The sequence below is a fragment of the Macaca fascicularis genome, chromosome 16, assembly GCF_037993035.2.
Source record: "Macaca fascicularis isolate 582-1 chromosome 16, T2T-MFA8v1.1".
Taxonomy (NCBI): domain Eukaryota; kingdom Metazoa; phylum Chordata; class Mammalia; order Primates; family Cercopithecidae; genus Macaca; species Macaca fascicularis.
This window is the reverse complement of record NC_088390.1, coordinates 62,116,147-62,130,356: the sequence shown is the minus strand read 5'-3', so window position 1 is coordinate 62,130,356 and position 14,210 is coordinate 62,116,147. Positions and strand designations below refer to the sequence as shown.

Genomic DNA, 14,210 nt, shown 5'->3' with positions numbered 1-14,210 from the left:
CATCCAAGCTGGGAACCGAGAACCGGGCTCATCATTAAGACCTGGGCCCTTCTGAAGTCTTTGTAAAGGAAGCAATTTCCTTCTACCTATCTAAGATTTTGTGGCATGTTTATTTTCTAATAAATATCTGTTCTTTGGTCTTGCAAAAACTTTGGTTTTATTTACTCATTCTAATGTTTTGTATTAAATTAACTTTTAATTTTAAAAACTGACACATAATTGTACATGTTTATGGGGTGCAGTGTGATGTTTCCATACATGTATACATTTTGTAATAATCAAGTCAGGGTGTTTAGCATATTCATCACCTCATACATTTATCATTTCTTCATGGTAAGAGCATTTAAAATCTTCTCTGTTAGCTATTTTGAAATATACGATACAATATTATTAACCATAGTCATCCTACTGTACATTAGAATACCAACACTTACCCCTCCTATCTATCTGTAACTTTGTACCTGTTGACCAATCTCTGCTTATCCTCCCCTCCTCTCACTCTCCCCAGCCTCTGGTAGCCAGTATTCTACTCTCTACTTCTATGAGATTAACTTCTTTAGATTTCACATAGGAGTGAGAGAATGTGCTGTTTGTCTTCCTGTGCCTGGTTAATTTCACTTACCATAATGTCCTCCAGGTTCATCCATGTTGTTGCACATGACAGTATTTCATTGTTTTTATGGCTGATAGTTTTCATTGTGTGTGTGTGAGAGTGTCATATTTTCTCTATCCATTCATCCATTGATGGGACACTTAGATTGTTTTCATATGTTGTCTGCTGTGAATAGTGCTGCAACAAACATGGAAGTGCAGATATCTCCTCAACATACTGATTTCATTTCCTTTGGACATATACTCAGTAATGGGATTGCTGGATCATATGGTAGTTCTATTTTTGGGGGACCCTCCATACTGTTTTCCATAATGGCTATGCTACTTTACATTCCCTCCAACCTTGTATGAGCTCCCCTTTTACCACATCCACACCAGGATTTGTTACTTTTTTGTATTTTTGATAATAGCCATTCTAATTGGGGTGATATGGTATCTCATCGTGGTTTTGATCTGCATTTCATGATGATTAGTGATGCTGAGCACTTCTTCATATATGTGTTGGCCATTTGTGTGTTTTCTTTTGTGAAATATCTATTCAGGTCTTTTACCTATTTTTAATTGGATTTATTATCGTTATTCACTGTTGAGTTGTTCAAGTTCCTTATATATTCTGGATATTAACCCCTGGTCAGATGCATAGTTTGAAAATATTTTCTCCCATTCTCTAGGTTGTCTCTTCACTCTGTTGATTTGATTATTTCCTTTGCTGTGCAGAAGGTTTTTACTTTTATATAATCCCATTTGTCTACTTTCACTTTTGTTGCCTGTGCCTTTGAGGTCTTATCCCCCCAAGAAAAAAACCATTGCCCAGACCAGTGCCATAAAATGCTTCCTGTATGTTTTCTTCTAGTAGTTTTATTATTTGCGGTCTTATATTTAAGTATTTAATCCATTTTGGGTTGTTTTTAAATACGTTGACAAATAGGGTCTAAATGCACTGTTTGCCTACCATATGCAAGTCACAGGCTACATGGTATAAAATAGAAATTAAAATTGAATTAAAAATGTTCCCTTCTTCAAAAAGCTTCTAGGGACATGAGTCATATTCACCTATAATTCATCTAAAAAGTAGAATATGAAAAAATAAAAGTACAACACTGTGTGGTATCAACACAGAAGTCACTATTGGTTGAGGAAAAAAAGAAAGATTGAAAAGAGAAGCTAACATTTTATATGGGTTCAGATTGTGCTACCCAGATCAGAGGGATGGCATTCGTAGCAATAGAAATAGTATGAGCAAAGGTATGGAGGGAGGGGAACCATAGCATTGTTCAGAGTACAGTTTGGCTGGGGGCACTGGATATATAGAGAGTGATAGTGAAAGAAAGATTTGGAAAATTTGTATGCTTTGAATACTAGACAAGGGAGTACACCCTTAATGCAATAAGCAGTAAGGAGCTGTTGAAAGTTTTGGGGCAGGAAAATGGCATAACAAGAGCTGGGCATTGGGACAATTCTCATGATAGCACCTTATAAAGACAGAGGTCAAAGGCCAGAGAAATAAGTTGCACAGAACTATACAGAAACTAATCAGGAAGATATTGCCCTGGTCCAACCGATGTACAATAAGAGCTCAACTAAGATAATACCCATGGAATAAAGAAGACACAATGAGTATGGCAGATGTAGAAACCCAGAAAGTATATTAACTTAGTTGAATGTGGGAAACAAAAACGACTAGGAAGCAAATGTGATTTATTCCAATTATAAGTCTCTGGTCCACACCAGGGCCTATTGTGGGGAGGGGGGAGGGAGGAGGGATAGCATTAGGAGATATACCTTATGTAAATGACGAGTTAATGGGTGCAGCACACCAACATGGCACATGTATACATATGTAACAAACCTCATGTATACATATGTAACAAACCTGCATGTTGTGCACATGTACCCTAGAACTTAAAGTATAATAATAATTTTTTTTAAAAGTCTCTGGTCCAGATACTTAAAAGAACTTTAACATATTTATACTTATTTATTGTGTATTTAAAATTGCTAGTCCATAGTGTCATCTGTCTATCATCTAATATTTATATTCTTGAGCTATTACAAAATACCTTTTTTAAGAAAAAAAGACAAATACAAAGAGCTTTACTAACATTAATTGATTCTGAAAAGTAGCATGGTATAAAATAAAAAGAACTGGTCTAGGAATGAGTGATAGGAGTTTTATACCCAGCTCTTCTAGTTGTGTACTCTGGGAATGGAACAAGTCACTTAACCTCTCCAAGACTCAAGAGTATTCTAACACCAACTAATGTTAAGTGAAAATGAAAAGTGCTCCATACCACACCACCAATGTTCCCATTTAGAACTTTGAGACTAAATAGTTCTTTACTCAACTCTTTTCCTTGATTAATCCCTCCTGTTACTACTACACTGATTTTTATACTAGAGCAAGATATGAAACAAACAGATGGGGTCCTGCTTTCTGTATAAGCCTTTAGTGCTCTGGGCATAGTAGAAGTTAATAAATATGTGCTATTTATAATAAGAATGATGTCAGTTTCTACACCTATAAAATTAAGTGGTGGAACAAGATAATTTACACATTTTTGATCTCCAACGTTCAGCGATTACATATAACCATTTTCAACGTCATACCTACAGTCATAGTTACCATATGACATGAACATCTTTACTGATGCTGGCATGAATCACATTGTAATATAACCCTATTCCTGTATAAACACCACCACCTCATAAAATGCTAACTATGTGTTTCTATTCATGATGGGAAGGGAGAAATAAACCTACCCCAAGTAGAAATAATATGTTTTTGTCCAGACTTTTTTCATGTATGTTATGTAACCCTAAACTCCCAGTAGAAAATCACATTCTTTCTTCTAGCAATGGCCAGGAATTGTTTTAACTTTTATTTTGTCGAAATTTATCTTAATCTCTTTGCATTTATTATACTACACCTCTTGAACTATATTTGGTCACCCATTTTCTAACCTGCCTTATAAAGCAGAAAAAAGTATTTTCTAACTCTTGCTTTTTCTTTGATTGATTTCCCTTCCTAAATTCAGTTGTCATGCTCTTTGGTCTAATATCTTTTCACAGGACATACAGTTTAGTAATGTGAAATGACATAAATTAAAAATAAATTCTGCCTTTGAGAAATTATATGCCAGATAATCCATATACCGGTGATTTTTGTCTTTCATAGAGAAGTGTAGATTTCATTAAAATATTTTGCAATATTTTTCCAATTACTGAACATGAATTTTAGCCTCTCTTTTAAGAGACATTGGAATTGAACAGGTTTTGTTTTATATATCCTCCTGAGTGATCAATGTTTCCTCAGATATGAATGTGAAGTTCAGGAGATATCACAGAAATTGGAAAGATTTCATTTCAGTGAAAAATATATGAATTTCTATGAATGTAGAGTTTATCAGAATTTCTATCTGGCTAATAAGATTATAGAGAGAGAGTATAATCTTACTAGTCTAAAAAATATAAAGCAGTCTTACATAGGACAGTCATGATTCATAATTCTTTTCTGGAGACTTGAGGTTTGGTGAATACAATCCCCAAAATCACATCATCTTATGGGTGAGAGTCACCTTGTCAGATGATATGCCCACAAGTGCAAAACTGAAGCTGAAGCTCAAGTAGAAATTACACCATTGTTTGAAAACAAAATGTTAACATTTTTACCAAGGACAAACACATTTGGTGAGTATTAGCTGAGCAATAAGGAAAAATCAATTTCAAGATATATTTAAAACAATTCAGCATTTGAACCATCAGAGGGCCCTAGAAAGGCTGGTTTAAAGAGTAACAAGATAAAAATGTTGCTCGCCACAGATAGAGGAATTGGTCAAGACTTATAAAAAGCCCGAGGTGGAATAGGCAGCCACAACTCAGAAACTCCTCCAAGCAACCCAAACCTCAGACCAACTCCTGACACCATGGCCTGCTGTCAGACCAGCTTCTGTGGATTTCCCAGCTGCTCCACCAGTGGGACCTGTGGCTCCAGCTGCTGCCAGCCAAGCTGCTGTGAGACCAGCTCCTGCCAGCCACGCTGCTGTGAGACCAGCTGCTGCCAGCCAAGCTGCTGCCAGACCAGCTTCTGTGGGTTTCCCAGCTTCTCAACCAGTGGGACTTGTGGCTCCAGCTGCTGCCAGCCAAGCTGCTGTGAAACTAGCTGCTGCCAGCCAAGCTGCTGTGAGACCAGCTGCTGCCAGCCAAGCTGCTGCCAGACCAGCTCCTGCGGAACCAGCTATGGCATTGGTGGTGGCATCGGCTATGGCCAGGAAGGCAGCAGTGGATCTGTGAGCACCCGTATCAGGTGGTGCCGCCCAGACTGCCGCGTGGAGGGCACCTACCTGCCCCCCTGCTGTGTGGTGAGCTGCACACCCCCATCCTGCTGCCAGCTGCACCACGCCGAGGCCTCCTGCTGCCGCCCGTCCTACTGTGGACAGTCCTGCTGCCGCCCAGTCTGCTGCTGCTACTCCTGTGAGCCCACTTGTTGAAAACCTCCTTCTGCTGGGAATCCTGATAAGATGGCACTTTAAAACTAGCCAAATTAGAATCCTAACAATCTTCTGAACTCCAGTACCTATAACTGGGCTTGCAACCTCTCATCACACAGCCACATAAATTCTCTAGGATGTAAATTCATTTACAATGGAAGACCAAAATTTTTTCCTAGACCTGGATGTCAGCCAAAGTCCTACAATGTGAAAAGAGTTAGATAATATTTTACTATAAATATCATCTGAAATATTTCAACAATTATTGGGACTTAAATTTAATAAAGGTTTTCAATGATGAAGTCATTAGAACTTTCTTTGCTTTGGAATTTGTTACAGATATTGGGGTGCTGGGATTTTTCAAAATATCAACATGACATGGCACTATGGTTTTTCTGTATTTCTGCTTTTAATGATGATCTTCAAAAGTAATTTTCTTTTGTTTTACCATTAAATGGTCCAATATTTTGCAGCTAAGACATATGATTAAAGGAACATGACAGCATTTAGGAACTGTTTCCTAAGGTTCTCACATGTGCTAAGTGGTGGGCTAGGTATTCCAATAGACTGATTTTATAAAAAGGAATTTCATGTTATTCAGCTTCTTGAGGTTCTGTCAAATCTATTCATTTGTCCATTCATTCATTCATATATGAGGTTGTGTACAATTATTTCTATCATCTATGATACACAAAAACACAATAAAAATTGGGAAAGAATACAAACACAAGATTATAGAGTAATAGCACATAACAAACATACACATTTTATTCAAGGTCCTAGGCTCATAACTCCCATAGCCCTTTTTATGATGTTAGGGCACTTTAGACTTCAGAAGCAGACCTCAGAAAACAGAATCTCTCTCTCTCTCTCTCTCTCTCTCTCTCTCTCTCTCTCTTTCTCTCTCTCTCTCTTTCTCTCTCGCGCGTGCGCTTTTGCTCTCTCTCTCTCTGCCCTTCTCCTGCCCTCTTTTCACCTGCTCCTTTTACTCCTCAAGGCAAGAATCTTCCCCCACTGTTCTTGGCACTGGCCGTCAAGATATTCTCCTACCTTCCTTGTCTGCTTGTAGGTCATAAGATCCCCATTTCAGAACAGGTTCTGCCCCGTGCCCTGGAGGAAGGAAGGCTGCACAGAGTGACCAAGAAGGATCTGAACAGACAGGCCTTACCGGGTTTCACCACTCACTCTACTAACATTACATCATACTCTTTTTGTCCAATCACGTTTCTAATGGTTGTCCATCATGCCCATCCACTGAAGTCTCCATAAAATGTTCAAAAAAAAAAAAAACCCCCACGGAATTTGAGGAGCTTCCGGAGAGCTGAATGTGTGGAGGTTCCTGGAATGTGCTGTTCCCAGAGAGGTTATGAAAGCTCCTCATACCCCTTCCCCCACACCTTACCCTATGCCTCTCTTCTTCTGTACCTTTTGTAATGGTCTTTATCATAAACCAATAAACTAAATGTTTCCCTGAGTCCTGGGAGCCGCTCTAGCACACTCATCAAACTTAAGGAGGGGGTCGTGGAATTTCCAACTTACGGCTGGTCGGTCGGAAGCACAGGCAAAACAACCTGGAGCTCGTGTGCTTGGCACTGGAAGTAGGGGGCAGTCTTACGGGACTGAGCCCTCACTCTGTAAAACCTGACGCTATCGCCAGGTAAACAGCATTAGAATGGAACTGGAGAACACATTAGGCCACAGGCCAAATTTCTCCCCATCAATAAGCAAGGAAATGAATGATGCAGCAGATACCAGCTGCGTGTTCTCCACTCCAATTCCATTCTAACGCTATTTACATGGTGATAGGGCGTGGTGGCGGGCGCCTGTAGTCCCAGCTACTCAGGAGGCTGAGGCAGGAGAATGGCGTGAACCCGGGGCGGGGGAGCTTGCAGTGAGCCGAGATCGCGCCACTGCACTCCAGACTGGGCAACAGAGCGAAACTCCGTCTCAAAAAAAAAAAAAAAAAAAGAAAAGAAAGAAAAGAAAAGAAAAAAATCTTCTATGTTGATTGTTGTTGAGTGAGAAAACAGAAAGAACATTTGAGTGGTTTTTTTTTTTTCCTTCTAGAAAAGGAAGAACAAAAAGCAAATACAGACTCCTGAGTTCTAGTCCCAGCTTTGTAACTAGCTATCCATGAATCCTTGAGCAAATCCCTTCACTTGCCTGGGTACCTATTTCTAATTTGGAAAATGAAAGAACTGAGTCATTACCAACAACATCCCTTCCAGGCATAAGAGAGTAGATAATTTCCTAAACAGGCGACACATTGACCAGTAATTGCTTCAGATGCCCAAAGAGGAAAAAATATACAGTGGTTAAATAATGTCGTATGCATTATCACCATCTTGCAGGTTTATAAAGCCACATTGGAATATTAAACGGACTGAGATACCCTGCAATAAAGAAAGCTCTATAACCAGTGGCCGGGCTCAGTGGCTCACACCTATCATCCCAGCACTTTCGGAGGCTGAGGCAGGTGGATCACCTGAGGTCACAAGTTCGAGACCAGCATGGCAAACATGGCAAAACCCCGTCTCTACTAAAACTACAAAAATTAGCCAGGCGTCATGGTGGGCACCTGTGGTCTCACAGCCTGAAGCAGGAGAATCACTTGAATCCAGGAGGTAGAGGTTGCAGTGAAACAAGATTGTGCCACTACACTACAGCCTGGGTGACAGAGTGAGAGTCTGTCTCAAAAGAAAGAAAGAAAGAAAGAAAGAAAGAAAGAAAGAAAGAAAGAAAGAAAGAAAGAAAGAAAGAAAGAAAGAAAGAAAGAAAGAAAGAAAGAAAGAAAGAAAGAAAGAAAGAAAGAAAGAAAGAAAGAAAGAAAGAAAAGGAAGGAAGGAGAAAGAAAGAAAGAGAGAGAGAAGGAAAGAAAGAAAGAAAGAAAGGGAAAGAGAGAGAGAAAGAAAAGAAAAGAAAGAAAGAGAAAGAGAGAGGAAAGAGACAAAGAGAAAGAAAGAAAGGAAGGAAGGAAGAGAAAGAGAGAGAGAAAGAAAAGAAAAGAAAGAAAAAGAGAGAGGAAAGAGACAAAGAGAAAGAAAGAAAGAAAGAAAGAAAGAAAGAAAGAAAGAAAGAGAGAGAGAGAGAGAAAGAAAGAAAGAAAGGGAAAGAGAGAGAGAAAGAAAAGAAAAGAAAGAAAGAGAAAGAGAGAGGAAAGAGACAAAGGGAAAGAAAGAAAGAAAGAAAGAAAGAAAGAAAGAAAGAAAGAAAGAAAGAAAGAAAGAAAGAAGGAAAGAAAGAAAGAAAGGAAGGAAGGAAGGAAGGAAGGAAGGAAGGAAGAGAAAGAGAGAGAAAGAAAAGAAAAGAAAGAAAGAGAAAGAGAGAGGAAAGAGACAAAGAAAGAAAGAAAGAAAGAAAGAAAGAAAGAAAGAAAGAAAGAAAGAAGGAAGGAAGGAAGGAAGGAAGGAAGGAAGGAAGGAAGGAAGGAAGGAAGGAAAGAAGGAAGGAAGGAAACTCTATAACCATCACTCCCAAACTAACTTAGCCAGAAAACTCTATTTTTATATTACCTGTTAACACCCTGTAACACCAATACTCCTCAAAATATACTTCGAAAAATGGTGAAAGGGAGTATAAGCTGATGTTTTTATAATATCTGTACATACTTCTTATGTATTGTAAAGCAGAAAATAAATGTTCACTGCAAGGATGGATTTAAATGAATGTGATGTTGGCTGTATACTATCACCATTCTTATTCTAATTTTCAGAGAGAGTTCTAGATGAAGCAAGTATTAAATAAAAGACACATAGTGAGGCTTTCATTCCAAGGGATAAAATCTTTCATCGTTAAATCAAAGTGGTGAGCCAGTGACTGGGGATAGAGGGGTATGGGAAGTGATTGCTTAAAGGTCATGGGGGCGTTCCACTGGGATGATGGAAAAGTTTTTGAAACTAGAGAGAGACGATGTTGCACAACATTATGAACATACTATACGTCACTCAGTTACACACTTTAAAATGGTTAATTGTAGGTTATGTGAATTTCACCTCAATTTTAAAAAATCAAAAGAACAGGACCTCTGCTAGCACAACTTTACAGGAATTAGGAAAAGGTACCACTTTGGGGAAGATACAGACAGAGGGGTGTACAGCTTGTCGAGCCTCCAGCTTGATGTAAGAAATAATATGCTCCTTCCTCTGAGTAGACAGAGCCACAGAGCCCCACATCAGGGCACGACCTGTACATCTATACACAATGGCCCTGCAATGTGGTCAACATTTTATTCCCCTCATTTAGAGTTCTGTTGTCGCTGAGAGGGTTTAGGTTAGATGTACCTTTTAATTAAAAGGACTTTGGCTCAGCAGCACCCCAAAAAGCCTGGTTGGCATTCAGGAGGGAAGAGATAGAACTTGTGACTTGGCTTAAGATAAAAGTTGGGGGTAAGACAAGGTCCTTGAAGTTTATGTGTTATCCGGTCTAGATTACTAGGCTGGAAGCCCAGAGCAGAAGCACAGAAGCCCTACGTAGGAATGCTGTATTCATTTGACTGGTACATCAATCATGCTTTATTTCTTGAGAATCTAAGTAAGGCAGTCACAACTGAATTAGAGAACTAGTAAAATGGAGATGAAGAAATTGGAAGAATCCCCAGAACTTGTAACTAAAAATCAGAACCATGATATCTTAAGTGAAAATAATTTCAAACATTAGTATCTGTGTTAAGCCAAAGTCCAATGTTCAAGAATAATAGACAAACATATTCGTTCTTCTTATGGTACTGGAATGGTCTGGAACCCATCACTTAAATGAAGTAATGAAAACCAGAGGGAATAAGCACAGGAATAAGAAATGTGGTATATACACACAACGGAATACTATTGAGTCTGTAAAAAGAAGGAAATTCGGTCACATATTACAACATATCTAAACTTGGAGGATATTATGTAAAGTGAAATAATATAAATTTCATTTCCTTAATTTACTTAGAGGAGGTAAGGGAATGTTCAGATTAGTCTTCATTCTGTGGCACAGGAGTCAAATTCTCAAGTAAGTGTTATACCTTAAATTTTGCACTGAGGAAGATGTTGAAAATGGTGCCACAGTAGAAAAGCCCAGAAAGGGAGAACCGATATGCAACGCCACTGTCTCCAGTGCTCTTATCAATAATATATTTCAAGTCCTCAGATATCTGAGCCTTTTGCAAAAGGAGACACATCTGTTTAGTATCAAAGATTCTGCTAAGTTTAGATCTGAATTAAATAGCTCCTGAGATTCTTGTCATGACACATCTACATATTTCAAACATCCAACATAAAAAATATTAGCTAATCAAAGAATCCGTGATATAGCTTTGCTTAAGAAGAAGCAAGGAATTCACAAAGAATCACATCTTTTAAACCAAATTTGATGTGGGATTTGAAAATGACTTAATTGTGACTCAGAAAGAGTTATGATGTAAACTCAAAGCTGTCATTTCTAGAGAAGTGGAACTACCATTTGGTGTTCTGGTTCAAAACCCAAGAGTAGCACTGTAACTTGCATTTCTCTGCAATGAGCTCATACTCCATGGAGGCCTCATCACCTTTTATTGCATCTAAACAAAACGTTTATCTTCACCATCATCAGTTGCCTCATTCAAATTATATAAACTTTCCAGTTCACTAGATTAGTCTCTGATATCTATAATAAACTGCATACAGCAGATCTAACACACTGTAGTAAATCACATACTCCAGTATTAATATGTTAAAAGTATAATTTTATGCAGTCAAAAAATCTAAATCTATAGAATATCCTAAGATAAAAGATGAGACAAAGTCACAAGTCAAGGAGGTTAACTTTTTTAGCACTTAAGATTTTCTTGAAGTGTGCTTATTATGCTGTTAATAAATAAATAAAATCTCTAGGAATGGCTCTAATAAACAGTGTTATTACTTACCCTAAGTTCCCCCTTCCTTCCTTCCTTTTACTCTGAAAAAAGTCTATAAGAAAGGAAGCACATTTTTATATCTTGCTTTCACACTTGGATTTTCCTTCAAACGACTGCTTACATAAAAAAAGAAGAAAGAGAAAGAAAGAAAGAAAGAAAGAAAGAAAGAAAGAAAGAAAGAAAGAAAGAAAGAAAGAAGGAAGGAAGGAAGGAAGGAAGGAAGGAAGGAAGGAAGGAAGGAAGGAAGGAAGGAAGGAAGGAAGGAAGGAAGGAAAGAAAAGGAAGAAGAAGGAAGAAGGAAGGAAGGAAGGAAGGGAGAGAGAAAGAGAGAAAGAATTGACTATAGTGTTTAAAGAGTTTAGTCTGGAATCAGAGGGTGTGGATTCAAATTTCAGATTCACTAGATACTAGTGTGAACTTGGGTAAGTTACTTCAATCTGTTGTGGCTCAGTTTTCTCACATGGTTGATGGGAGTGGCAGTGATACCTAGTCCACAGATTGCTGTCAAAATTCAGCAAGTTGATACATACAAAGTACTCAGAACCATTTAGGTACATAATCAGTGATGGAAAAATGTTATGAATAGCAATTAATGCAAATCTCCCTGGCCCAAGAAAGCATCCCTTTCTGGCCAGCTGAATATAGTCTTGCTTCACAGTCAAAGGGAAGATAAGGAAGGTAGAGAAGGAGCCGCAGTTAAAACTGGAGGGAATTAAACTGTCATGTGAGACCCAATCACCCAGTTGTAAGGGTCAACACTGAATAATATTGACAATCCTTAAAGGTGAAGCATCAGTCAATTATTCCTCGACCATGAGAAAATTTTAAGAAACATGGGGAGTTAGGGATCATATTCCTAATTAATGCCAATGACTACTTGACCATGGTAAAGAAGCTTAATTGCAGACCAAATACAATCAACTTTCAAAGGCTCCCAGAAGGTTCAACAAATAACTCAGGGAGAGGCCAATTATCATTCAGAGACAAATTATCAAACACAAATAAGGAAGAGACTTCAGGAATTATGTAAACAGTAGCTGGCCAAGGCTTATAAAAGGCCCAGTGTGGCAGCCATCACCAAAACTCAGAAACTCCTCCAAGCAACCCAAACTTCAGACCAACTCCTGACACCATGGCCTGCTGTCAGACCAGCTTCTGCGGATTTCCCAGCTGCTCCACCAGTGGGACCTGCGGCTCCAGCTGCTGCCAGCCAAGCTGCTGTGAGACCAGCTGCTGCCAGCCACGCTGCTGTGAGACCAGCTGCTGCCAGCCAAGCTGCTGCCAGACCAGCTTCTGTGGATTTCCCAGCTTCTCAACCAGTGGGACCTGTGGCTCCAGCTGCTGCCAGCCAAGCTGCTGTGAGACCAGCTGCTGCCAGCCAAGCTGCTGCCAGACCAGCTCCTGTGGAACCAGCTATGGCATTGGTGGTGGCATCGGCTATGGCCAGGAGGGCAGCAGTGGATCTGTGAGCACCCGTATCAGGTGGTGCCGCCCAGACTGCCGTGTGGAGGGCACCTACCTGCCCCCCTGCTGTGTGGTGAGCTGCACACCCCCATCCTGCTGCCAGCTGCACCACGCCGAGGCCTCCTGCTGCCGCCCGTCCTACTGTGGACAGTCCTGCTGCCGCCCAGTCTGCTGCTGCTACTCCTGTGAGCCCAGCTGCTAGAAGCCAGTTTGCTGATTTTCAACTTGAAATTTCCACTTTCAGTTCAATTCATGAATGAATTATTTCTTCAAGCACTTGTGGACCACTAACAAATTCTTGAACTTTTCTTTGGCTTTGTTATGGGGGTTACCAAATATTTAGGCCTCAGAATTACCTGATTCCTTTCAATTCCAGAAAGACCTTGCTCTTCTCTCTGAGGACCAAATTACAAATTTGACCCAAAAAATGAAAAAGCCGATTTACCTTGAAATTGACCCTTACAAGCATTGAAGCCCACGCTCTGAGTCTCAGTGCCGACGAGACCATGGAAGAGCCATCTGTTCTTCTCAGGACACTCACTTTCTCTATTCCACCACCCTGCAAATTGCACCCCCTATGAAAGAGGAATAATACACCAAGGTCTAATAAATTGTAACTATTGGTGCAACAAACATGTCTCTTTTTTTCATTGAGTGTATTCAGGATTTATATTTCATAGAATGTCATATGAAAAATTTTAATCTGCTTTTGATATCCCTTCTCTTCTAATACCACATTAGGAAATTTGATATCCAGAGGCCCAGTGGAGGTTAATGCCCATAAAAACATAGAGTAAATGTAGTTATTTAGGGCCTCAGAAATGGTAAAGGCTCTGTTACCATAACTTAACCTTACACAGTGCTTTCACAACCAGGAAGTTACAGAAATCAAAATCTCTGGCTGGGTGCAGTGGCTCACACCTGTAATCCCAGCATTTTGGGAGGCCGAGGTGGGCAGATCACTAGGTGAGGAGTTCGAGATCAGCTTGGCCAACCTGGTGAAACCCCATCTCTACTAAAAGTACAAAAAATTAGCCGGGCGTCATGCCACGCACCTGTAATCCTAGCTACTCGGGAGGCTGAGGCAGGAGAATTGCTTGAACCCAGGAAGTGGAGGTTGCAGTGAGCCAAGATCGTGTCATTGCACTCCAGCATGGGTGATAGAGCAAGACCCCATTTTGAAAAAAATAAAAAATAAAAATCTCTGAATCTAGAGCCAGAATATTACTTATTTTTCCTGTCTGTTAGAGAAATGCTCTTTCAGGCAGTCATCAAAGAATGGTAATGTATGCTAATAAATCACAGTCTTCCATTCACATGTAACCTTGCGAAGGATTGCAAGAGAAATATAGGGTGGGAAAGCCTCTCTGAGGAAATACACTCGCAATTAGATGGAAATTTTTACTCTAAATTTTTTCCTCCAGTTTCTAAACAGAAGTGAGGATAACAATGAATTTACTGTATTTTTAGAATCAACATATATACTTTGGTTTAAAATGTTCACTTCAAAGTAAACATATACATATATAAATATGCTTTTATATATAATACACATACACAATAAATTTATACACATTTAAAGACAAATATCAGAGAATGCTTTATAAATTTGAATGGTTTTTAGAACAAGGCTTAGGATTAATTCACGGTTCCTTGGACTTAGAACTGAGAGTATCGAAGGTGTTTTTTTTTGTTTGTTTGGTTTTTTACTTAGGTTAACATTACAATGCTTTATTCAATGGTTAATGAAAATCAGAAAATTAGAAGGTATG

At 39.3% G+C, this 14,210-nt stretch overlaps 2 protein-coding genes across 2 annotated transcripts; both read left to right on the top strand.

The window, feature by feature from the left end:
* The first annotated feature begins 4,482 nt into the window (after nucleotides 1–4,482).
* Nucleotides 4,483–6,625, top strand: LOC102118400 (keratin-associated protein 1-5-like). Its single transcript, XM_045375974.3, has one exon. The coding sequence runs from the start codon at nucleotides 4,536–4,538 to the stop codon at nucleotides 5,097–5,099; it is 564 nt and encodes a 187-aa protein (XP_045231909.2). The 5' UTR covers nucleotides 4,483–4,535; the 3' UTR covers nucleotides 5,100–6,625.
* A 5,428-nt stretch (nucleotides 6,626–12,053) lies between these two features.
* On the top strand, nucleotides 12,054–13,013 carry LOC102118785 (keratin-associated protein 1-1). The gene has a single exon (XM_015438465.3). It carries the CDS (start codon nucleotides 12,107–12,109, stop codon nucleotides 12,638–12,640), a length of 534 nt encoding a protein of 177 aa, XP_015293951.1. The 5' UTR covers nucleotides 12,054–12,106; the 3' UTR covers nucleotides 12,641–13,013.
* Nucleotides 13,014–14,210: the final 1,197 nt, after the last annotated feature.

Excerpts from the sequence above, each read along its gene's own strand:
- LOC102118785 (XM_015438465.3), top strand. The coding sequence starts at position 12,107 with ATGGCCTGCTGTCAGACCAGCTTCTGCGGATTTCCCAGCTGCTCCACC.
- LOC102118400 (XM_045375974.3), top strand. The coding sequence starts at position 4,536 with ATGGCCTGCTGTCAGACCAGCTTCTGTGGATTTCCCAGCTGCTCCACC.